The 25031-nt window shown below is 49.2% G+C and overlaps 1 protein-coding gene across 3 annotated transcripts; it reads left to right on the top strand.

The window, feature by feature from the left end:
* Nucleotides 1–1337: 1337 nt before the first annotated feature.
* Nucleotides 1338–21411, top strand: LHX9 (LIM homeobox 9). Of its 3 annotated transcripts, XM_028488077.1 has the most exons (7): nt 1338–1424; nt 1940–2002; nt 7205–7323; nt 9241–9443; nt 10624–10979; nt 16859–17055; nt 18280–19160. In XM_028488077.1, exons 2-7 carry the CDS (start codon nt 1975–1977, stop codon nt 18535–18537), a joined length of 1161 nt encoding a protein of 386 aa, XP_028343878.1. In that variant the 5' UTR covers nt 1338–1424; nt 1940–1974; the 3' UTR covers nt 18538–19160. The 3 variants fall into 3 exon arrangements, with proteins under 3 accessions (XP_028343878.1, XP_007115324.1, XP_028343879.1); XM_007115262.3 differs by lacking the exons at nt 1338–1424; nt 1940–2002 and having other exon boundaries at nt 7105–7323; XM_028488078.1 differs by lacking the exons at nt 1338–1424; nt 1940–2002; nt 18280–19160 and adding an exon at nt 21218–21411 and having other exon boundaries at nt 7150–7323.
* The last annotated feature ends 3620 nt before the right edge of the window (nt 21412–25031 follow it).

Here is a 25031-nt window from a genome sequence, read left to right as displayed (position 1 = left end):
GGAAAGAGGAAGGCTGAGGGCTTTGATTCGCGGCTCCTGCTGGATCCCTTGCCAGCCCTAGACTGTGGGCAGAGCTTGCGGGGCGGGCGAAGGGGTGGGTCTACCCCGGCACAGTCCCACGGGCCCCCGTCCCGGGCAGTGGTCTCCCGCGGCTCGCTGATGCGCGGGATCCGCCAACCCCCTGCGCGCTCGGCCCACGCCCTGCGGAGGAGCCCCTGCTGTGGCCCAGGGGTGGAGGGGTAGGAAGGGAGCGCGGCAGCACCACCCGGACCCGCGTCGTGGAGCGGCCAGTCTCTCGGCTCACACCCCTTCCGCATCCGCGCTGGGGCCTCCCAGTGATCCCCCGCCCCCATCTCTGAGCGCGAGGGGCGCACCGGGTGGGCGAGTGGGTAAATAATTGGCCAGAGGCCAGGCTTCCGGTTCTCTCTCCGTTTCCCCGCGGCCTGACTGCGCCCTTGGTTGCTGGGGCGAGGCAGCCCCTCGGGAAGCCGAGACCAGGTAACCGGGCCCCCGTCCCGTCCAGGTGTGGGAGTCTGTCTGTGTCCCCGCGAACTCTCGTTTCCCGGGGTTTGAGTTAGTTTTCTCCCGGCTGGATCTCCATCCCCGCCTCCTAGCCAGAGCCGGGCTGCAGAGATACCTCGGGCCCTCGCGCTGAGCCGGCCGAGAACGCCACCCTCGAGCGCAGAACGCACCCCAAAGCGCTGGGCTGCTGGCGCCAAGCCCGGGAGCGCAGAGAGGGAAGGGAGGACCGCGAGGGAAAGGCGGGGAGGTGACGGGTGAGCAATCAGTGGCTTAGCCCGGCTCCCCGCAGGGGCTACCGCCTGCTCGCCGTCTACGCAGGCACCAGCTGGCCGCAGCATCTTTGAGGTAGCAGCACCTGGAAGGCCAAGGCCGGATGGAGGCCCGCGAGCCCCGGGCGCGCCGCGGGCCTCCAGCCCTCCCGCTGCGCCCAAGGCTCAAGATGCTCTCGGCTTTATGAGGTTCCCCAACGGCCGGGTCCTCCATTAACACCTTCCCTGATTACTGAGAGGCTGGAAGGGCTGAACGCGGCCTCGGAGCCTGTCTCCCTGCCCGGGTCCGCGTCTGCGTGCTCTGCCCACCCCTTTCTGCTCCTCCTCCCGATCTGGAAGCATAAATAGAAAAGACAAGACAGGTGGAAGGAGCTGCGGGTCAGAGGTGAGGGATTCGGGTCAATTCGGGGCGGGGTGGGGGGGTGGAGAGAGAGAGAGAGAGAGAGAGAGAGAGAGAGAGAGAGAGGGAGAGAGAGAACCATCCACCCAGCCAGCCACCGGTTGACTTTATTTATTTGGATTAGCAGAGGACCCCTTGGCGAGATCTGGGGACTGGCTCGCACCTCTGGCCGCCGCCTCCCGCCCTCCCTCGCCGAGGACCGGCCTCTTGGGCGGGAACGTCTGGACCTCAAGGTAAGATCCCGATGGGGGTGGTCTGGCCGGAGCAGTTTTCCGCCCTCGGTGTGAGCCCGACATCCACCCAGAGAGAGAGAGAGAGAGAACCATCCACCCAGAGAGAGAGAGAGAGAGAACCATCCACCCAGCCAGCCACCGGTTGACTTTATTTATTTGGATTAGCAGAGGACCCCTTGGCGAGATCTGGGGACTGGCTCGCACCTCTGGCCGCCGCCTCCCGCCCTCCCTCGCCGAGGACCGGCCTCTTGGGCGGGAACGTCTGGACCTCAAGGTAAGATCCCGATGGGGGTGGTCTGGCCGGAGCAGTTTTCCGCCCTCGGTGTGAGCCCGACAGCCCGGCTCGCGGAAGCGCCCCGGGCACCTACCGGAGGCTGCCCGGCTTCCCTCGAGGCCTCTCGGCGCCCGAGGCCGCGGCGGGGGGAGCAGCAGGGACGCGCCCCCCGCGGGGTGGGAGGCGCTCGGGGCCCCGGGCCGCACCTCGGAGCTGATGCGCTCGTCTCTCCGCGGTGCAGCCGCCAGCGCTGAGGGATCCGCTCCTGCTCTCAGAATGCTGAACGGCACCGCTCTAGAGGCAGGTGAGTTCCACGCCAGGCTTTCTCTTGCCCTTTCTCTCAGGCCGGAGCGTGTATCGTGTGCGCGTGTGAGCGTGTGTGTGCCCGCGCGTGTGCACGCCTTCACCGGCTGGGAAGAAGAGGGGCGTGTGTTCGTCTTAGAAATTACACCGCGAGCCGTAGGCTCTGAGATACGTGGTCTCGTTCAGAGTCTCCGGCCAGCATTCCTGAAATCCGCGTTCCCCTCCTCTCGCCTTTCTCTCGAAGGTCTGAGTTACTCAGGGCGGGGGCGCTGGGGGCGGAGGTCACGGGGCCACTAAGCCGCGGGGTGTCGGGGCGCGAGGGCTGCGCGCCGGGTCCTTCGCGGAGCTGCTGGGGGCGTCTCCTCACTGGAAGGGATGGGGCGGGGACGGGGGCAGGAAGACGTCGCTTCTCACCCATTAGGGCTTAACTGCAAACTGGCTTCACCCCCACTGTTGGCTCAATCTGACCCCCGCGTAGCCGTTTCTGGGGGCGATCTGCGCGGACGCGGGGGTGGCGGGGCGCGGGGGGCGGCTCCCTTTATCCCTGCGGCCGCTGCGGACCCCAGGTAAAAGGGCCGCAGATTTCAGAAGCGCGGTCTCCGCCGCCGGCCGGCCGTCCCTTGGAGAAGGACCCAGGGGCGTCGGAGGCAGAGGTTGGAAGGGAGCGCGCGGCGGGCCGGAGGCCCCGCGGGGCTGAGGGGGCGCGTGGACACAGGGCGCACCCGAGGGCAGGGCCCGGCGCGCCGGCCGCGCGGAACGGGCTCCCGGCCGAGGTGCGCAGAGGCCCGGCCGCGGGGCTCCCTCTCCTCGCGCTGGAGCTCGCGCAGCCCGGCGCCGCTCAGCCCGTGCCCATCCCGGCTGGCGGGAGGCCGCCCTCCTGGCAGGACTGAATCCGAGGGGCGCCCTGGCGGCGGCGCCAGTCTGGCTCGGCCACCCTCGGGGTACACACAGTTTCCCTGCGCTCACGGACGGAGAAGGGCCGGCTTGCCTCCGGGCTATGCTCTGGCCTCCTGCCCAGCGCAGACCCCGAGGCATCCCGGGCTGGGTGCGCGGCTCCAAGCCCCAGGACGGCGCCCAAAGCCGGACACGCTCCAAGAGCTGCACCTTTCAGACCAAGGAGGCTCCTCAACTAGCTTCATTGGGTCAGGCGGAAAGGCGACCTCTGCCCTTTTAAGGGCAAACCCGGGGCACAGGATCTTGGCCTCCAAAATTCAGGTCTGAAGAGACCTTGAGTCGCTTATTCTCTCAGTCGAGGCAGGGTTTCCCCTTGGGACCCTAAAGCCTCCGTTGCCGCTTGATCAAGCCGCGCGTTCCCTTTGCTTCCCTGTCCTCCCCCCTCTGGGGGGGGGAGTGGGAACCCGGGACCAGGCTGCCGCGCTAGGGGACATTCCGAGGCCCTGACCCTCAATCCAGCTCCTCTGCCCCCGTCCCAGCCGCCCGCTTTCCTCAGCGCGGCCGCTGGAAGCGGCTGGGTGGCTGCGGGCGACGTGGGCTCCGCCGTGACGCAGGGCAGCCCCTGGCCAAGGTTCTGCCGCCCTGCTCCAAACAGAGCTTTGAGTTTAGAGGGAGACTCGAGATGCCCCTCCGGGCCGCGGGGGTAGGGGTCCCTGCACCTGTCCCATTGAGAGATGCGGGGACCCAGCCCCAGGAACTGGCGAGTGCGGAGCACTCGAGGGTCATTCGGCGGGCCCCGGGCCCCGGCAGCTCTTCTGGAGGGAGGAAAGAAGGCAGAGCCACCAAGACGCTCTCCTTAAAGTGCTTTGAGAGTAGTGGGCTGGGGCACACTCTTAGACCATCTCCCCGAGGCTGCAAGATAAAAAGGTTAGGACGTCCCAGGTCACGCGCCCAGTTCTTGGAGAAAATATCCTCCGCCCCCATGGGCTTCCTTTTTCAGGAACTGTGAGAGGAGGCAGGGCTGGACGGACGGGGAGCGATTTCCCATCTCCCCAGAAGTGAGGAGGTCCTCCCGAACTCCAGCAGCCCCCCTGCCCCACCCCTGGCTCTCTGCAATCTTCCTGCATTGGCTGAGAAGTTAGAATCCTAGCATTTCTCATCTTTATGGGAAGTAGCAAATCCCACCCGGCGCAGGAACTTGCAACCCGAGTTTTCTAAGAAAAAGCAGGGATAGCTGGGCTCCAACCTGGAAGCTGATGGCAGGAGGTCCTCTGCCCTGCCTGTACCCGATTCACAATGAACAAATCTGTGTGCAGCGGATGAAGGGAGGACGGAAGGATTGGAGGGCTCACGGGACTTCTGTGCCTGGCTTCCCTGGAGACTTCACAAAGTTCTGGCTTTTTCTTGGAGTTGTTTGTTAAGCTCTCACTTAATGAAGTCTCCAAAGTTTCAGCCCTTGCAAGGAGGCAGTGGTGTTCTTGGGTTCTTTGTTGTTTTTGCTGAGCAGGACCCAAATCCAACAACAGCCAAACCCACTTCTGAACATCCACATGGGGGGGAGGGCGGCGGGGGGAGTTAGCCTAGAAACTAGACAAAGCGGGTCCCTGGATTGAGGTCCCATATTTACTTTTTCCTTGGAGCCTCCTTGGGTTAATTGATGCTCTTCTCAAAGACCCCTTCTCTTCCTCCTCCTCCTCCCCCCCCCCTTGGTCCCAGTCACCGCCTTGTGGGAAGACAGTCTGCCCCTTTGTGAGAGGACCTGCTGTCTCTGAAAGAGCTGCTGCCCCCAGCCCCAGCGTTTGTGCACGTGGGTTTGAAAAGCTCATTGATTTCCATCCAAAGGGGCTAATTACATTACTTACAGTAAATAGCAGCCCTGCTGTCCAGTAGGGCTGCCAAAGTGAGGGGAGGTCTCCAGCTTAGTTCACTTGATTGGCTTCATTTTTGTGTGAAATTGTGTTTTATGAGCTGTATTCTGGCAGCCGGAGGACCATAACAGCGTCCAGTCTGCAAATAACATTATTTTTGACCCAGAGAAAAGAGTAAGGGGGAAGCAGTGGAGTCCTGGGTTTCGTGGTAGAGGTGACTCCAGCAGCTTCAGAAGGCGATGCTTTGGGGCAGGAAGTCAGGATCTGCACCATTCTTCTCTTCCTTCCTTTCCTTTCTACTCCCTCTCTCATTTCCTTCCTCCCTTCCTCCCCCATGCTCTCCCTTCCTTCCTTCCTTCCTTCCTTCCTTCCTTCCTTCCTTCCTTCCTTCCTTCCTTCCCTCCCTCCCTCCCTCTCTCTCTTCTTCCCTCTCTCCCTCTATCTTTCTAGATTTGGCCACCGTTTCCTTCCTTCCTTCCTTCCTTCCTTCCTTCCTTCCTTCCTTCCTTCCTTCCCTCCCTCCCTCCCTCCCTCTCTCTCTTCTTCCCTCTCTCCCTCTATCTTTCTAGATTTGGCCACCGTTCCAAGTCGGGCTCCTCCCGAGGGAAGCGCGTGCGCCCCCAGGGGACTCCTCCAGGTGTCCGGGACGTGCCGGGGAGAAACGGGCGGTCCCGGGAAAGCCGACGGGGCGCGGTGGGAAACAGGCGGCCAGAGGGAGGACGGCGCAGAGCGGAGCGCAGCCGGGGCTTCCTCCTCTCGGCTCAGAGCTGGGTCGGTTCCTGCCGCCCCCGCTCCCCGCTTCGGGCCCCCAGGGGGCTTCTGGTGGTTTGAATGAATCGACAATATCAGAGTATTGTGGACACTTGTTAAGAGGGCCGAGGAGGGGCCGCCGCTCACGGCAGCAGAGGGGGACAGAACAATCTTGCCTCTTGTGAGGCGCGGGGCTGCCATTCTGCTTACCAGCTCGCACCTTCCCCTCCTCCACGGCGAGAAGCCCCCTTCACATCCTCCGAAATGTGTGGCGCGTGCAGATTTACAAGCCCCCAGTCCAGCCGGGGCAGTGGGGCACGCGCCCGGCCCCGGGGGGCGGTGCCAAGTCCGCGCGGGTCCCCGAGCTGCTGCCCACATTGACAAGTTTCATCCGGGACACGGGACTCGCCATCGGTTTCCCTCCAAACCTGAGCTGGGTGAGAGACTACATCCCCCTGTGGTCACGGTTCAGTTGCACAGCACGTCTCCAAGCCCACGGCCTTTCCCCTACACCGACGTGTCAAAGAAAGATCTTTTTGCCAGAAGTGAACTCCAGAAACATAGGCTCTTCTAGCTCCTTTTCGCTTTGGGGGTTGCTTCAGTCCCTGCTGGGGTCGGGAGCCCTTGGGGAGGTGAAGCAACTTGCTTTTAAAAAGTGAATTGAGGAAGGAGGGGTGGGGGTGGGGAGGACAGGAATGTCCTGTCCTCAATATTTACTTATTTGGGCTTCCCGTAAGCTGGGGACCAGAAAGTCCACAAGGAGGAAACCTAAAGGCGGGAGCTGACATTCTGCATTTCTTGAGCCAGGGTCTGATCTTGAACTTGGACCAAACAGACCGGCTCTCTGCCTTCTGCGCCAGGGCGGGGACAATAAGGGCTCCTTTTTCCCTTTCAAACGTGATCGCTGGGAACTCTTGGAAGGGTGTGTGTGTGTGTGTGTGTGTGTGTGTGTGTGTGTGTGTGTTGGGGGGCAGTAAATGCCCCCTCCTACCGCCTCCCCCCTACCCCCCCCCCATGTTTGTCCTCACTTGCCCATCACCAGGGGGTTGAGAGGAGTATGACAGGTCTTTGTTGTCTGAATAAAAATCCGTGGCAGCTCCGGGGAGAGAACTCCTCCTACTAAATTATCAAAAATGGGCTGGCTTTAGTCTCTTAACAAATTGGACACAGCTCCGGCGGCAGGAGCAGTCCCCAACCTAACCCACAGGCGCTGGGAACTTGCAAGCAGCCAGGGACCGCTGAAAATAGCACTTCTTTTTCTTTCTTTGTGCTCAGAACTATTTTCTTTCTTCACCAGATTTTGTTTTCCTCCCCCCGCTGCAGTTGTTTCCCATTAGTAACTCGATCTCTCAGAGCAGTAAGATTCGCCTGCCGTCTTCGCCTGCGCTCCCCTCCGCCCGTGTGTGTTTGTTTCCTGCGCATCTCCTTCAGGGAGCCGCTGGGCCTTTTTCTCCCCCCTTCTTCTTTTCTCCTTCCCGAGCAGACCAATTTCCACTCCGTCTGCCTCCTTCTTTCTTCTTCCCTCTCGCCCCCTCGCCCTCTGCCCCCGAGCGTCTCCGCAGCCCCGCATCGCGCCGCCTCCGCGCTCCCTGCTTCTCCTTCCCTCGGATGAGCTGAGAGCCCCGGGCGTGTGTCTATGGAAATAGTGGGGTGCCGGGCAGAAGACGACTCGTGTCCTTTCCGCCCCCCAGCCATGCTCTTCCACGGGATCTCCGGAGGCCACATCCAAGGCATCATGGAGGAGATGGAGCGCAGATCCAAGACCGAGGCCCGCCTGGCCAAAGGCGCCCAGCTCAACGGCCGCGACGCGGTAAGGAAGGGCCGGCGGCGGCGCGAGTCGGGCGCCCGGGCGCGCGCGGGGCAGCCGAGCCGAGCCTCCCCGGCGGCCGACCGAGGATGGCGGCTCGTGGGGGCGTCCGCTCCAGGTTGGCGGGTGGCTTATCCCTGGTCCGCCTGGCTGCAGGGTAAGGAAGGGCTCTTTTCCGATTTGACTTGTCTACGCTCGCGACACCCCGAGCTCGCTCCCCTCTGCCACAGCTGGTCCCGGGAAAGCAGGGAGAACCGGGCGCGAGAGGATGGGGACGTCCTCTCCTCCGGACCTCAGATTCCCGGGCCCCTCCCCGGCGAGGATCGACGGCCGGAGGGCGAGCTGGCGCGGGCCACGGCTGCCGGCGCGCGGCCGAGCGTCCGGGCCGAGCCGAAGCCTGGTGACTCTCGTCCCTGGGTCTGGTGAGCGGACTAGAACGCCACTGGGCTCCCTCCAGCTCTCCGGATGCTCGGAACGTGGAACCTTCAAACCCCGCGAGTTTCGGGGTCTCTGGCAGCTCATCTGGGCCCTTTGAGTGAGACAGGACTGCGCTGAGCTCTCGGGTCGGGCGGGTATGGTGTGCAGGGGACTCTAATAGACAATCCGGAGGAGCGGGGCACCTAGCCCAAGAGCGAGAACTTTCCAACCCTTAAACGCTGTGATCGACCACCTCTGTCGATTACATACGTAGGATAAAAGTCATGCCAGCTTAATAAAGAAAACCAATGAATAATCTATGTGCTCGCGTTTCCCACTTACGAGCCGGAGGGGGGAAACTACAAAAGTCTCCGGAAATGATTTCAGCCGAAATGTGTAGATCCTCAGGCATCACCCCGGGAATTGTGGCTCAGACTGAGCCGGTAGACTTGCCCTGGGCGGGTCAGCGGTATTTGGGGTCCACCGAGTAGCCGCGTTGGTGGATGTTTCTGCATTTGCAAAACGAATTCAGCGCAGGCCCTTGTCTGAATAAAGGGCGAAACTTTACTTTTCCAGGCCCGCCAGAGTTTCATGGGGGAAGTCCAACCCATTTCTGCTAGTCCTGAGGGAAATGTACAGCGGTTAACTTCTATTTTTCCCCCTTTTGTGGCTACCCTGTTTAAAAACAAAAAGCAGTAATCCAAACCCGAATTTCACAGCGGGGCTGCGCTTGTTAAGGCGAGGCGTCCCCATCCTTGCTGTGTCGTGGGGACGCAGGCGGGAAGCTTAATTGGGGCATTAAAAAGATTTTCAGGACAAAGATCTCCTGGGTATGTTGATGCCAGGGAAAGAGGGCCCCGTGCAGAGGGGATCGGATAACGGACCCTCCCCGAAAACAGGCACGGTACACCCTTAGTAGGGAAAGGACCAATAACCCTGAAGATTGGCGAACAGCAAGATCTGCCAAATACATCCCGATCAAAACAATGTCGACCAAATTATGAGCACCAGTATAAAAACCTCTCCCTTCCTTTTAATTTCAGCGTTGCTCATAAGGATTTAGAGAAATAGCAATGTAATAGTGTTTGTTGAAAAAACAACATGTGCTAGTTCGGGTCGCCTTTCCATTCTCCAATAACAATTTCCGTTGTTTTATTTCGTGCGCATCGGAAGCCACAATTTTTAACTTTTAATTATTCGAGTTTGGAAACATCCACCAAACTATAGTCCGTGCGCTCCTAGCCCTTTCGAAAAAGGCTCTAGGTGGCCGGCGCGTGTTTTTAGGTTAAGTCCGGGAAGGACGCGGACGCCGCGTTCAGGCGGACGCGGTAGGAAGGGTGCGAGTCGAAGAGGGAGAAACTGCAGATGTTCCTCCGACGTTTGCCTTTGCGCAGCGGCCCCTGACCTTGCGGCGCTCCTCGAGGCCGAGGGCTGGCGCCGCGAAGGGTACCCGCGTGGGGCGGCCCCGCGCGCCCTCCTGACGCCGCGCGCGCTTCCTTGCAGGGGATGCCTCCGTTGAGCCCTGAGAAGCCCGCCCTGTGCGCCGGCTGCGGGGGTAAGATCGCCGACAGGTACTACCTGCTGGCCGTGGACAAGCAGTGGCACCTGAGGTGCCTGAAATGCTGTGAATGTAAGCTGGCCCTCGAGTCCGAGCTCACCTGCTTCGCCAAGGACGGTAGCATTTACTGCAAGGAGGACTACTACAGGTATCCCTAGCCCTTACGCCCTGGCACACCTGGAGGGGTCACCTGCCCGAGCCCCGGAGTCCCCTCCCTGTCCCCAGCCGTTGGTCCCTTGGGGGTACTCTTACCAGTCTCCAGACCAGGGAAGCCCAGCGCGTGCGCCTTCAAGCTGCGGCATCCCCATCCCCGCCAGGCGCGCGGGGAGGGTGCGCGCGGACGCGGGCACCCAAGGTCTAGAGCGTGATCAGCGACCGTCCCGCTCAGGGAGCCCTTGGCCGCTCGGCCGAGGGAGTTGGGCAAATCTCGGAAGGGTAAATGAACGTTTCTCGGTCCTCCGAGACGAAAGCGGTTTTTTGTTTTGTTTTGTTTTGTTTTTGTTTTTTTTTGTTTTGTTTTTTTTTTTTCCGTTTACTACGAACTGAGCAAGGCCCGTGCCTTGGAACTCAACCGGTGGCCGGGGCAGCAGCAACTGGTGTCAGGTTTTCGCGAGGCGGGGCGGGAACTCACGTAAAGGACCGTGCAAAGGAGTGATCGCTGTTGCCGAAAGCCAGGCCTCTCAGTTCCGAGATGCCTTTCCCGCTGGCTGGAACCTGCCCGCCACACTCGAGAGACGCCGGAGAGTCAAGTCGCCGGCAGCTTGTTTATTGATTCTTCCCAGTTCTGCTTTTGGACTGGGGACGCGAGCGTTGTGCAGGGAGTCGGCTCCGCTCTCGGCTGAGGCGACAAAAGTGGTTAAAAAAGAATTAGCTTCCCTCTGCAAAACTGTCCTTTTTCCTCCGGGGCCGTGTCTGAATGCTTTCAGGCGCGCTCACGCTTCCATAAATAGTAACGCCCTTCGTTTGTATGTTTCGTAATCGAGGAAACGTTTTCACTTGACATCGCAATGTGATATTCTTAACATAGTGTTGTGCATTACCCAGTGCAGGGTTTGTTTTTGCTTTTTAAAATTTTCACTTTACAGAGAAGAAAACGGAGGATCAGTTACCCGATTCTTCTGAATTTAATGCAAGGGTTCTTTGTCCTGTTCACCAGAGCAGGTCAATGAGCAAATAAAATTAATGTCCAAGTGGGCGCGGGTCCTCCCCTCCCGGACCCCTCCCAGCTCTCAGTCTTGGGCCACTGCTGACCATGCCCCAGGCGTCACAGTGGGAGGTGGCCCTGCCTTGGCCTCCGCCAGCGCCCTGACTCGACTGTTTCCTTCCAGAAGGTTCTCTGTGCAGAGATGTGCCCGCTGCCACCTTGGCATCTCCGCCTCCGAGATGGTCATGCGCGCCCGAGACTCCGTCTACCACCTGAGCTGTTTCACCTGCTCCACCTGCAACAAGACCCTGACCACGGGAGATCATTTTGGCATGAAGGACAGCCTGGTGTACTGTCGCGCCCACTTCGAGACCCTCTTGCAAGGGGAGTATCCACCTCAGCTGAGCTACACCGAGCTGGCGGCCAAGAGCGGCGGCTTGGCCTTGCCTTACTTCAACGGCGCTGGCACCGTGCAGAAGGGGCGGCCCCGGAAGCGGAAGAGCCCCGCGCTGGGGGTGGACATCGTCAGTTACAACTCAGGTGGGCGCCCAGCCCCTCCCCAGTGCCCCTGGAGCCCTAACCTCCTCTGCTCAGAGGAGAATTCCAGCCAGCTCCTTCCCGTCCAAGACCTGGCTGCAAGACGGTGCTTTCCTTGGCACGACCCTTTTCTCACTACAGCTCCCTTTCGCTCAGAAAGAAGGGAGAGGTGGAGATAGGGAAAGAGGGAGAGAAGAGGGGGAGGGGAGAGGGAGAACAGGTGAGAGAGACCTTTCTGTGGTTTGGGCCAGAAAACACGTTCATGAGGCTGCAATGACTTCCCGCAAACAGGCCGAGCCAAATCCTTGTTGCCCATTAGTTAATGAGCCCATTAGTTTCTGGCTCCCAGTTGGAGCAAAACAGCCCCAGGGCAATTCCTGAGTGGAGGCCAAATTATAGATCCTGGAGGAGGTTTCCCTAAATACTAAAAAAGAAAAAGGAAAAAAAAAAGAAAAGAAAAGAAGTCTTCAGAGCCCAGCCCCAGTCTGTCTAGAAAGGGCAGAGGCTGTGGTCACCAGCCCAGAGTTAATCAGGGAAAGAGTTGGCCCAAGTGTTGAAAAACCAAATCCCTGATCTTGGTGAAAAGCAGCTGTAGGGGCCGGAGTCACTCTCCACAGCTGAGCTGGCCTGCTCCTTCCCTGGGTCAGGGGACCCAGCCAGCCGGCTCCTTCCCTGTGGGATAAACCATGCAGACACCCAGACCGCCCCGAAGACTGGAAGACTGGAAGAACCTCCAGGTCAGGCCCTCTGAGGAGGCTTAGTGGTGTCACAGGCTGCTCTTCTGTCCTCCTCCAGCTTTCTCTCTTAATTCAAAACAAAATGCAGGCAACAGGCCAGAGAGCACGCCTTCCTCCTTGCTTTGGGAGGCGCACACGTTATCATTCATCAATCTCTCTCACTCGCCACTTTCTCATTGTTGGTAGCCCGCCCTCCCCTGCCATCCCCCGGGGGAGGATGGTGACAGGCCCCGAGGGCCCCAGTCCAACTCCAAGCGGGATGGTAGCTCTTCCGGTGAGTCCCAGCCACTGGAAAAGAGGTTCCAGAAAGCCGCCCTAGGATAACCTTGGGGCAACCTAAGGGTTGGTTTAGCTGCTCTGACTCCCTGTCCCCTGGCCTGGCCCCACACGGAGACCTCAGCATGCAGGAGACTCAGGCCAGGGGAGTCCATTCTATTGGGAAGGACCTTGGGGACCTCATGGGGGCAACCCCTGTCTGTTACCACGAGCACCCAGATACCAGCCAACGGGTGGGCGCCCCAGAGCACGGATCTTGCCTGTTTTTCTCTTCCAGTTCCCACGTGCCTGGTGTGGTGTGTGAGCCACTGTGGCTCAGGGGTGAAGGGACACTGTCCCGTCAGATAAGTGACTTGCCCAGGGTCACACAGCCAGTGCGAGCTAGAGGAATCGGGAGTCCACCTCGGGCCCACAGCTTTCAGGGTCCCCGCAGGCCGAGTGGGCTCTGCCCAGCTCTCTCCTCGGCTCCCTCCTGGTTCTCGGGAGGTTTTCATAGAAAAGGCGCAGCGGGTGGTGTCCCAAGGAGCGGGGACCCAGCGCGACTGTACTGGTCCCACGGGGTTCAAGCCGGGGTCACTGGGCAGAGGCGGAGGGCCGGCCGCCGGCCGAGACCCTGACCGGATGGGTTGGTGTCGCGCAGCGGGCGCACCCCCGGGTTTTGCCAACCCCCCGCCGGAGGTCCGGCTGCGCGCTGCCCTTGCTGTGCTTGAGGAGGCCGGGGCTCTGGTTTGGGGTCACGGTGCCCAGCGCGCTTACTTGGGCTCCTCTGATGCGTGGTCCCTGGGGCAGTCGGGTAGGGCACTAATTGTTCTCTGTTAATAGAAGATGACATCGGAATCTCCAGCCACTGACCAAGGCCCTAATGCCCTAATTAGAGTGAGAGAGACTGACAGAGAGAGCGAGGGAGAGAGAGAGAGAGCGAGGGAGAGGGAGAGAGAGAGAAACTAGCCAGGCTTTTGGAGAGAGGGAAGCCCTCAGCCCAGAGAAGGTCCAGAAGTGTGGGGAGGAGATTTCTAGCCAAAGGTGGCAAGCCTGGGTTTTCGCTTGTTTGTTTAACCTAATTAGCTACGTTTGATTTCGCCTTGATCTTACTTTATGTGAGAAAGAGCCACAGAACTTTAGGGTCAAGAAAATTGTGCTTCTCCGAGGAGAACTAGAGAGTACACATTTATTTCTTAGAAAGAACGAAAATCTCTTTCCACTTAGGCCTTTAGTTTGCAAATTGCTGCTACAGGGTTATGGAGAAAGTTGATGCTCTTGTTCATTAAGGAGGGAAAAGTAAGGGAGGGGCCTCCCTGACCCCAGGGAGTTTGTAGATCACACCACTGCAGAGCCGGTGCCTCTTAATTAACATCCACCTCCTCCCTTCTGGACTTTTCCCAGAGATACGAGCAAATAGCGTATAGTTAAGATCAGGGGAAAATAATCTAGAGAAATTGGGTTAAAGATGCCTGACCAGAAATCAACCTGCCATTAAAACAAAGTTTATGAATCCAGTGCCAGTCTGTTATTACAAAACTAGCCAAAGAAACACTTCAGTGCATTAAAAACACGTTAAAGGGCAGACAGTAAAATGGACCCGCAGTTTTAGCTCATTATTTTAGCTTTCTTTGGAGCCATCTCTGCTTAAGTGTAAATTAATCTCAGAAAAGACTAATGTTGATACTAAACACATCTAATTTATACATTGATATATTTTCAAACACATGTATACAGAATATGTTTACGGTTCAGACTTCCAGAGATGGGAAGCTTGGCAAAGATCAGTAAGCGCTCGACATAAGGCACATGCCTCTACATGAGACTCTTCCTGATTTAGTTTATAGCTCTTCCTGCAGATATCAGGCAGATATTTTAGAAAGAGACCTGGAAAGTTTATCTGGGATGCTGGATTGAAATGCAGCCCTCCAGGGTGAGAAGAGGATCTAGTCTAGGGCAGGCAGCTCTTGTTTGGGTAACTTAACATTAATTGAGAGACTAAATTTTTGCCACTTCGCGAAATCTCCCTCCTTAGGCTCTTTCTTGGCTTCCAAACTTCAAAAGCTCCCGGCAGTTGTTAAATTTGCCTGGCACTGACCCCTAGTGGTCTCCCAGGGATCAGTTCTCAGAAGGTTACACACCTGCAGAATAGAAACTCACTTCAGGATAGGAGACCATTCCATAAGTGACCGGAGAATAAAATACTTAGGTGTATGTTTAAGACAGTTTTAAGAAATTTATCATCTCATCTCATAATTCGGGGGGAAGAAAACCCCTGTAGCTTTAAAAGTAGCCCCTGGGGAAACGCAGTCACTTGCAAGTTTACGTAAGGCATTCAGAGTGAAACACAAGTAATTTAGGCCAATGCACTGCGTTGCTCTGCAGATGACATAGATTGCTCTATTAGTTCACATAATATAACTGATCACACAGTTTATCTGTTTATATTAATACCAGTTTAATAAAGAGCTAACTTAATCTTTTTGCACAGTGAATTGTATTCTATGTGAAAGCAAGTCCCATAATTGTGTTTAATACACTATAATTCTCTGCTAAGTTCTTAATCAGCAATAATGGATATAGAATGCATACTCAGAGAAGCAATTTTATCAAACCTGTCTATACTTTTTTTCATAAACTTCATTTTAAAGACTAATGAGTATATAGTTAGGATAGGAATCCAACCCATTTCTAAGAAATAATAACTTCGGGGGGGGGTGGCTAAGGGCATTACTTAAGTACCAAGTTAAGTCTTCTACCTCAAGTGTAATATTCCATTTAATGTGCTATTCAGGAAGGGTTACATATCACTCACCTATGACAGAATTGAAATCTTACTTGAAGAAGCCTCCAGTGACTAAGGTGGGCCCCTTTGACTGTTTTGGTGTGGCTTCATTTATAATCTGGTTGTGAAATATAGCTCAGTTTACTGGAGATAAGTATAGTTTTATAGTAGGTCATGAGATGCGGTTTCATCCATTTGAGGATACAAAAGGGCAATTCTGTAGAATATTTGAACTTGACATCTCTCCCCGGGGATGCAATAGGATAAAATGTAAAGCATATTCTCTCTCTTATTTCTGGGTACAGGTTACCCTTTCTGGTGGAGTTTTAGGAGCCTCTGTTCAACATTTGGCTGTATATATCTAACTTGCATTCCATTTCAAGTTGATTTGACTTTGCATTTATAGTCACTCGTGATTTTACGGATGAACAAAGATTCAAAATCTTGATGGAATGCTCGTTGAGCTCCTGGCCCTGTGCAGGACTTAGAGGACCCGATGGTGAACATGATAGAGTCTTTCTCTCCATGAACTCAATTGCTCTTTTGCCAAGTGTGCCCTCTTTATGGATCTCATGGAAATATGAACAAAGGAGACATTAGTCCGTGCCTAGTCTTGTTACATCAGGGAGAATTCCTTAAGTGGATTTTGTGATGCAGCTGACTCTTGTTGATGGCTATAAAACTACTGGGTTTCTGTATATATACTGATTTACTAAAAGTGTTTTTTAAAAAGTAATTGTAACCAGAGCATAGCAGGCAAATACTATTTTCTCAAGCAGAAGGAAAGAGGTAATAGTACGAGATGTCTCACTTCCTTCAAGATTCAGGTTTCTCCCCTCATCTCCCCCAGGGAAACGACCAGGTTGATTTTAGATATTCTATTATAATGCACGAACATGCACGATGATCAGTCTGAATATATATGAGATAAACATCTGAAGTAAGGTTTAAAGGAAAAAAAAAAAACCTGCCATGCCCTTTAAGTTGCGAAGTTGGCTGAATCAGTAAATATTTAGCAAAATGTTTTCGTTTTGTAATCATATTTCTTATGCAGAGCCAGTAGGTTATTGGAAATGACCTCTTACGCACATCTTTACATCCCGGGGATACGGACTTTGAGGCTTGTTTCAAAGGCTGGGTCGTTTTGCCCTCAGTGCTGAGGGAGCTGTGCAAGGGGGGCTGTGACGCCGCCCTCCTGCCCTGCCAGCCAGGGACACGGCTCAACCCCCCTCCGTACCACATGCCAGAGCAGACGAGGCCACGCACGATCTGAGCCGGGACGTCAGAGCCTCTGAACTGGGAGCTGTGGGGTGCGCTGCAGGCATGAACCGGGGAAGAAAAGTCTGCGCTCGTTCTCTTTCAGAAATATTTACTAAAATAACTCCAAGGGAAAACTAGTTTCATCCTGGTTAGCCCTACGTTAAGCAGTTATAGCTAAAAGCCCTCCAAAATAATATTCCTACGGTTACATAAGAATCCTGCAAATTTTTATTTTCTAACTTCTCTCCCTTGTCCAGCCACTTTTAACTTTTTTTTCTGGAAACGTTCTAGGATTAGCAGAAAAGGCTAAAAATCGGAACTTAGATTCTTCCTTCGTTGGGGGGCTCTCCAAAACCTTCAGATGTGAGAGAGCTGAAATGACTCGCTTGCGTATCTTTCATGCCTTCAGAGGGTAGGCCTCATCTCACAAATACAGACAAAACGAGAAGTCTCTAAAAACTGTGTGTGGAGCGGTGGTGTGCTGATACACATAAATATCGTAGAAAAGGGTTTTTTGTCTTTTCCCTCTTGGAGAAGATTTCTCTCCCTCCCACACTTACAGCTTATTCATTTTTTCAAGGTTTTCTAGCAACCATTAAGCCGAAGAGGGGATTTATCTAATATTTTTCTACTACCTAAACTTCGGGTGTGTCCACATGAACAGCCTAGTTTTGGAGGTCGTGGGCAATTAACCTCTTTCTTTTGTCTGGCTCCCACTCATACTTGGGTCGACAGCTTTTGCCACCGTTGTTGTCGGGTCGTGACATGATCATGCCACCTGCCCTCTCCTCAGCTAACGCAGGACTTTCCACTGAGCCCCTGTTTGTCCACTGTGACTGCAACAGGTTGTAACGAGAACGAGGCCGACCATCTGGACCAGCAGCCTTACCCGCCCTCGCAGAAGACCAAGCGCATGCGCACCTCCTTCAAGCATCACCAGCTCCGGACCATGAAATCCTACTTTGCCATCAACCACAACCCGGACGCCAAGGACCTCAAGCAGCTTGCTCAGAAAACAGGCCTGACCAAAAGAGTTTTGCAGGTAAGAAACCTCCATCGTTGGCTGTGTATACATCTTCCCCTTGCAGTAAAAATAGTTCTCTTCCCTGTTTGGAGTGATACGGCTGTTTCCTGTACTGCTTCTCATTAGTCTACCTTAGTTACCTCCCTAGAGAGTGTACTGGGATTTTGCAGGGGCTTTCCGGAGACTGCCCAAAGAGAGACGCAGGGTCTTCTAAGATGCAGCCACATTCTCCCTGCAGATGGAGAGATGGGTGCACCAAAGCCAGTTCAGCTTGCCTAGCTGCTCTGCAAACGCTGGTGACGTTACCTGCGCAAGCTGTGGCTTTGGCGACTTAACGTTCACATTAGGGTCAGTGCACAGACTTGGCGGGGGGACCTGCTGGCGCTGTCTTACTTCAGCACACCCTTGGCAGCCTCACTACCTGTTGTGAGCTTCCAAATTCAAGACGACCCTTTTTGTCAACTCCTGAAAAGCCACAAGTATGGTTAGTGTCTCGGCAACCACCTGGAGCAAGTATTTTCCCATTTTAACCAACCATATTTCACAACTAAATACCAGGAGTGAGATCTGCTGTCCAACTGCTTTCCTAAACTCATCATGGTAAGAATATGTAACTAGAGACATGAGAGTGGGTTGCTGTGGGTCACCTGTGATGCTCTTACACTTTTCAGTGACAAATAGCAGGCATTTAAAATTCCACCCGCCAGTTTCCGGTTGCTTGGAGTCTGTGGCCCTCGGGGTTTTTCCTATGCAAGGAACACTTGCCATGTGTCGGACTCAAGAATAGGCTGAAATCTGTTTCAATGATGTTCATTTCATGCGAGTGATTCTTACTTTGTGAACCATTCCCTGACCTCGCCTGCCCTCATTCTCAAAAAGACAGTAGTTGAGGAATCAGGGTGTGTTTCCCCCTCTTCATCTCTGTGCCTTCATTTCCCCACGGTACCTGCACTTAAGCATCCGTAGCCCCCAAGCGGCAGTTGTTAATGCTGGGGCGGGGGCACACGTGCTGCTCAGAGGGTGTCCGTAGTCGTACTGGAATTACTGTGTTTTAAAAGAAAGCAAAAAAAAAAAAAAAAAAAAAAAAAAGCCCTTCTTTCCCAAGAAAAATAAACAATTATATTTAAAAGAAACATATCAAAAAAAAAAAAAAAAGAAAGAAAAAAAAAGGAAAGAGAGAGAGAAAAAAAACAAGTATAAAAATAAACATCGGTAAAGAAATCCATTGGGATTGGTTTGCAGGTTTGGTTCCAAAACGCACGAGCCAAATTCAGAAGGAACCTTTTGCGGCAGGAGAATGGGGGTGTTGATAAAGCTGATGGCACGTCGCTTCCGGCCCCGCCCTCAGCAGACAGCGGCGCGCTCAGTCCACCCGGCACTGCGACCACTTTAACAGACCTGACCAATCCCACTATCACTGTAGTGACAGCCGTGACCTCTAACATGGACAGCCACGAATCCGGAAGCCCCTCGCAAACTACCTTAACGAACCTTTTCTAACATTGGTTTTTTTTTTTTTTTTTTTTAAATTCTTCCTCTTCTTTTTATTATTATTCTAATGATTATTTTATTATTTACAAGACTTTTTTTTTTTTTTTCCCCTAACCCACAAGATACTTGGGAAATAAAAACAACAGCTTGGTGTGTAGCCTCTGCAGCCACTTGGCAAATGAGTTTACAGTATTGTCTCCTTTACAAAGTGTATTTTTTTTTTTTGTCTACAAAGTGTATTTGGATTAAAAAAAATTAATTAGATCTTTCAGTCGGTAAGGGGAGTTTGGGAATCATTCTAATAAGTGCCTCTTAAAATTGTATGTTACTTATTTCCAGAATCTCGAAGAAAAAAAAAAGAGTGGTATTATGATGGGCAAATAATCATATTCCCGGTTATATAATTAGGTTAATAAAGAATCAGATAATTAATTAAAATTATTTTTTTAATCTTGCAATTGTACGTGTACTTACGGAATTTTGAAAACTTCATATTGTCTTTTTTTAAATTTTAAAATGGAAAAAACATGCTTTGATCATTCCTTTTTTTTTTTTTTACAAATGAGGAATGTGATTAAACAAGAACATTAAGGATAGCAAATCTAAATATTAAAGATTAATTAGGTGGGAAATCTAACCAGGAATGTGACTCTTTTTTCCTCTTAGGGTGTACATCCCAACAAAACTTTCTCATTAGTTAGTTATTGCTTTTCAACATTTGAAAAATACTTAAACCTCCTGTGTATCCATGATAATTCCAAACAGAATTTGAAATTCTATACTTTTAACCTCCTCAAGCTAGAAATGACAGTTATAAAACCATTCTTTCTAAATTATTTTTTTCCCAGGGAAAATGGAAATAAGCAAAATATAATTTTTTAAGAAGTTAAAAAAATCAGTATAATTTAATCAATAGCTCTTAATTGGCTTCAGCTGTACCATGATATTGTATCTGGCATTCTATACAGATAATGTTTAAAAAAAAAAGCTTAGTAACATGCTGACAATGAGAATTCTTTGGTTTTGTTTTGCTTCATTTTACTTTGGCACAGGTTGATGTATTTGTCAGAAAAAATTTTTTTCTGACATTAGAGATTTGAGGTTCTTAGATTTAAAGTAGATAAACTCAGAAGCCTTGTGGATGCTGATCTGAATATATTTCCTAGTTTACAGTAGCATTTTTTTTCTTTTAATTTAAGCTAAAATCTTAATGGTCTGGGCAGTGGTGAATGTTCATCTATATGCTTCTGTTGTAGTTAAATACCAATTAGATTGTGGATTTCCTAAAAAAAATAAAAATAAAAAAGAAGTCAAGATATATGTCTTGCTTTAGTGGATTGTTAAGAATAACTTTGCACATGTTCTCCACTTTTTGGACCCCTTAAATCTCCTCTGGTGGTCGAAGTGGCTATTTAATAGATTTTAAAGGTGTCCTTCTGGCTGTATAAATGTGTGGTTACATATTGACAGTTCACTGCCCACATTAAAGTGCATTATTGTAACTTTTGCTCAGGGTCTTTAGAAAATTAGCACAGAAAGTAGCTTATTTTTTAAAAAAAGATGATGGAAGATAACACTGTAACAGAAGAAGGTGTGATTGCCATTATATATTTAGCAAGTGTGGTTATCATCTTATATGGAGCTTAAATCTTGACTTTTCATATTTCTATTACATTTTGGGCATTTACCACTAACCAGACCAAACAACCTTGGTAAGGCTGAGATCTTATTGATACACTTTTACAGGTAAAATATTGATACTTATAAAGTTTGTTCTTTGACAGAACAATATATGGTACTATAGATCTACTTTATTAAGTAGACTAATTATAACTCAGTTCTCCTATGTGCCTTATGAGATAACTTGGAAGTAAGTTTGTGAAAAATCAGGATATATGTGTTGTTTGTTAAATTAACTGTTTTAAGCCCTTTTGACACCTCACTAGTTTTGTACTGTTTTACCTCTTATTTCTGAAACTCTTTTTATGGTGTATCCTGTTAGAGGGGACAAACATGTCATAGAAAGCAGTTGTGCACTCTTTCCAATATAGTTGATAAATTCAATAATCTTATATATTGAGCTTCGTGTTTATAGTACAGTAAGTGGTCTAGCAAAATTGTCCATGTTTCTTTGTTTATTGATAAATGCATTGTATAGAAACTATTCCCCCTAAATATTTATGGACCAAACAATTGTGATATATCCTATTAAATTTGTGTGAATAAACGATTTTGAATCTAAGGAGTTTTATTTCCCATTAGTTTTACTTAAGGCTTAACTGTACTAGTGTGTTTTCGATTGTCTATTTGTAAAAGCTATTAAAACGGTAATATGAAAAATTTTAGATATGCAAACATACAAATAGTTTTTAGATTTCCAAGCTTCTGATTCATTTTAAATTACCATTGCATATGCAGTGTAATTCAACTTAGAATTACCTTTAAATATATTTTCCTACACTAAAAGTAATGCCCCACTGATTTGACTTCAGCCTGATTTTTAGAATTAAAAAAAAGATAATTAGCAGATAAAGTAATTGCATGAAAAGAAACCTTAAATATGATTAAGTTTAATGTTAGGTCTATTGAGCTAAAATAGATGGATATTTGTAAATCTAAATAGAAATTGCAGACCCCTAAAAGCCAAGTTGCTCTGTAGTTAATAAATTGTCACTATGATTTTTTTCAGGGAGAACAAATCTTGGGGCATTACAGCCAAACATCCCGACGTTTGAAAATTCCCTAAAGTATTAAAAGAAGGGGAAAAGTTTGATCGGAAATCCACTGCAGTGAAGACAAAGACAATATTAGGTTATGATAATCATACATTTAAAAATCTATTGAGCCAAAAAGAGAGAGAGAGAGAGAGAGAGAGAGAGAGAAAGAGAGAGAGAGAGACCGGGAGACTTAAATGTCATTTACTGAATGTTAACAAAACTTCTGTTCTTTATGATGTCTAACACAAATGGAGGCTTAAAATTATATGGTTTTAAACAAAATTAGATAAATCGTGTATAAATCAGAGCAACCAGGCAGTAATATGCCCACCCCATATTTGAAGAAAATTATTGAAAAAAAAAAATCCCACACATTTGTCAAGCACAGTAGTTGTAAAATAAAATCCAAAAACATTCATTTCACCTGCTTGCTAATGTGTATTAGTCCTATCTGTTAATGGCATTTTCCAATTGTAAATTCAAAGAAAAGCTATCACTCATTTAAGGTATAGGGATCAAAATCCAGTGATTTTAGTATTATTGTTTATTACTTCCTTTTTAAACAGAAATCTCTGCATGCACTTTTACATCTGTCACTTCTAGTGTACATCTCTGTATGATGACTTATCTTTGTTGTTTCTTGTATGATAAATAGCTTTCATTAATAAACATTTTATTTGATGGAAACATAGTTAACTTTATGTTAAACACACACTTTTGAAATTAATTTGGAGCACTGTCTTAAAAGGCAGCACAATACATTTCCAACTTGTTATACTTAGGAAAAAGCCCAAATGATATAATGAGGTTAAATTCTGGTAATCTAGGATAAAATTATTTACTTGGTTTTTGACTTCTCATGACTTTTTATTAGTTGTATTCACTTGACACATGGACTAAAAATATTTTTTAAAAAAACAAAGAAAACCCAAATTACAACAAAAATAAACCTCAATATACTGTCATGTAAAATTTCAGCAACTTTTTTTAGATGATTAGGGTAAAATTTATAGATCCTCTGTAAGTTTACATGTTTGCTATGCAATGAGCAAATTTATTGAAAGTATACAAATATATTCTGAACTATGACAAGATCCAATCTTTGCATAGTTCAAATTACATATGCTATCACAAACAAAAGAGCAAGTGGAAAGAAAAACAAGTGTTTAGGAATGAGGTTTTTTAATTGTTAAAGGGATATTTGAAGACAGAATTTTTTAAACTATTCATATTTAGCTGTATATCCAAAGCATATGTTAAACAAATTAACATATAACTTTCCAGAAAAGTTTTCATTATGATGAAATTTTTATTATATACAAATGAACCCTATGTAAATGATGTAACTTTTATGAATGATAGTGTAAATATTTCACTTACATGTATTCTCAGAATTTTGAATGTTTTCTTAAATGCTTTCGCTTCCTGAATACTAAAAAAGAAAAAAAAAATTTTAAAAAGAGAGAGCAACTTACTAATAAAAGAAAAAAAAAACAATGCACCATGACAAGTAGACTATTTTGAGTGATCATGAAACATGTTGGTTTTGTCAGTAACTTGAATGTTTATGCCTCATTGAAACCTCATCCATGGCTATTGTAACTTAAATAGATTTTCCTATACATTTCCAGCCAGTTTATTCCAATCCTTGTCCTGTAGCTTTGCCTTCTTTCCCTGTGCTGTCACCTGTGGCAGTTTCGTTTAGAAATATTTTGGAACTTCACCTGGTTTTACAGACCTTTAAATATTTCTCTGGAATGTGAAATGCGGGAAGAGACCACAGAGGGAAAGAACATAACTGAAATTAGAGATCTGAAAAAAAATAATACAAATTTGAAAGAGGCACATTTTTAAAGAGGAAAGGAAAGGAGCGTTAATTATGTGAGTGGAAACAGAAAGAAGCATAGGATGCTGAATCCGAAGGTCCGTGGTGCTTTCCTGTGATGGACAGCGGTCTCTGAGCCTGCAAAACTGCACCCTTATTGTTTGGCGTGGAAGAGAAGGACGCGGACTTTTTGGTTGGGGGCAGGGCACTCTGTTTTTGTAGCTTCTACCTCCCAAAGGCTTGGGTTAGCCTACTTCTTGCAAATTGATCTTGGGCACAAAACGCTTCCCTGGGAGTCCGCATCTGTCGACTTTGGTGAGTTGCCACATTAATGCTGACTTGGAGAGTGGGTGGGTTTTTTTATACCTCAAATAAGGACATGACTCCATAGCAAACGACCCAAAGCAAACACTTTTAAAAACCTTGGTGATGTTTCGTCACCTATAAAGTAGATAGCTTTATTTAACAAAACCTTGTAGAATCCGCCGCACGTTATTTCACAATAACATTTCTTTGGCCACGAGGCAACTTATAAGCCACGTAGAAATAGCATCTCATTTTCTGTTGCAGTGTGCCTGCCAGGGAGGAGTGTTAGGAGTGGGAAATTCTGATGAAAAAGGATATACGTATATATGTATAACTGAGTCACTTTGCTGTACAGCAGAAATTAACACAACACTGTAAATCAACTACACTTCAATAAAATTTAAAAAAAAAAGAAGTGGGAAATTCTGGAATGGAAATTTGGAGTCATGTTATTCTAGGCTCTTACGGAGAATCCTAGGGATAATATCGTTATAAAAATAATGTGAAGAACTAATTTTGTATGGAGTTTTGCTGTTTAATTTTCAACTATGTTATAAACAAAGCTAGCTTTACTTGTGGGGAGTTTGTGTACGTGTACCCTCCAGGGGGTCCAACACCTTTTACATTTTATGGTCTCTAGACACCAGGGTTAAATGAGGACACTAGGACTTAGTCCAAATTGCAGAAATGGCATTGTATTTTCTTTGAAACGATACAGCTGTATAACTATATAGATATACTCTGGATTGGCCTTTTGGATCTATTTTATACATTTAGTAATCGGGAACCAACTCTGAATATTCAAATAAATAAAACCCTTCTGATGTAAAGCCACGGTCCTTTGCTTTACAGAACATGTCAAAAATAGGAAGTTACTTTCTTTACAGTGCACCATTGATTTTAAAATATTTTTATAATACCTATTCTGCCCATATAACATTTTTTTCAGAATAATATTACCATCTACCATATTTTCAAAATACATTATAACTCTAAGTTAATATATTATTTTGAATGCCCTCTGGAAAGATGTCCATTTCATTTTATCTGTTTCCATAGCCAAAAAAAAAAAAAGTTTGGAACTGGGCATGGTACTCAAGGGAAAGCCGATGAATATGATGTAGGTAGCAATATAATCACAGCTAAGTTTCTTTTTAACTCTGTTGCAAAATAGATATTTTTACTTAACATCACTCCTCACTTCCAACATTCCTTTGCGAATATTAATATAGTAAACCCTCTCGTATCATGCATCAATCACATCAACGAGTTTTTCTTCCCTTGGATTATTAACTTTTGCTTCTTTGCACTACATTTATCTGTGCTGAAATGACGAAAGGCAGGCAAGAATAAAGATCCAGGTATTAGCCATATGTAGAAAGTTCCTGGTGTGTATCTCTGTGTACTTTTTCCTCATCTATTAGAATTGTCAGGAATGATTTTTTTTCCTTTGGAACGTCATGTTTACATCTTGCATGATCTCATAAATTAATCTGAAGAGTAACTGGATACCTTTTATGGTCATTTGAAAATAAAATTTGCTACAAATAAGATGCTCCAGTCTCTGTTGCCTCCTATTATGCATGAATATATTAGTTTTTTCTGTACTTTCCCTTTGAACCAGAAAATATTAACCTCAAAGGGTATTTAAATTG

This window comes from Physeter macrocephalus, chromosome 4 (assembly GCF_002837175.3).
Source record: "Physeter macrocephalus isolate SW-GA chromosome 4, ASM283717v5, whole genome shotgun sequence".
NCBI classification, from domain to species: domain Eukaryota; kingdom Metazoa; phylum Chordata; class Mammalia; order Artiodactyla; family Physeteridae; genus Physeter; species Physeter macrocephalus.
This window is presented reverse-complemented; position numbering and strand designations above follow the sequence as displayed.

Bases quoted from the DNA above. Each gene is read 5' to 3' on its own strand.
- LHX9 (XM_007115262.3), top strand. From the start codon at position 7,150: ATGGAAATAGTGGGGTGCCGGGCAGAAGACGACTCGTGTCCTTTCCGC. The intron at 10,980-16,858 runs GTGGGCGCCCAG...TGACTGCAACAG, and splicing joins CATCGTCAGTTACAACTCAG to GTTGTAACGAGAACGAGGCC. The intron at 17,056-18,279 runs GTAAGAAACCTC...ATTGGTTTGCAG, and splicing joins TGACCAAAAGAGTTTTGCAG to GTTTGGTTCCAAAACGCACG.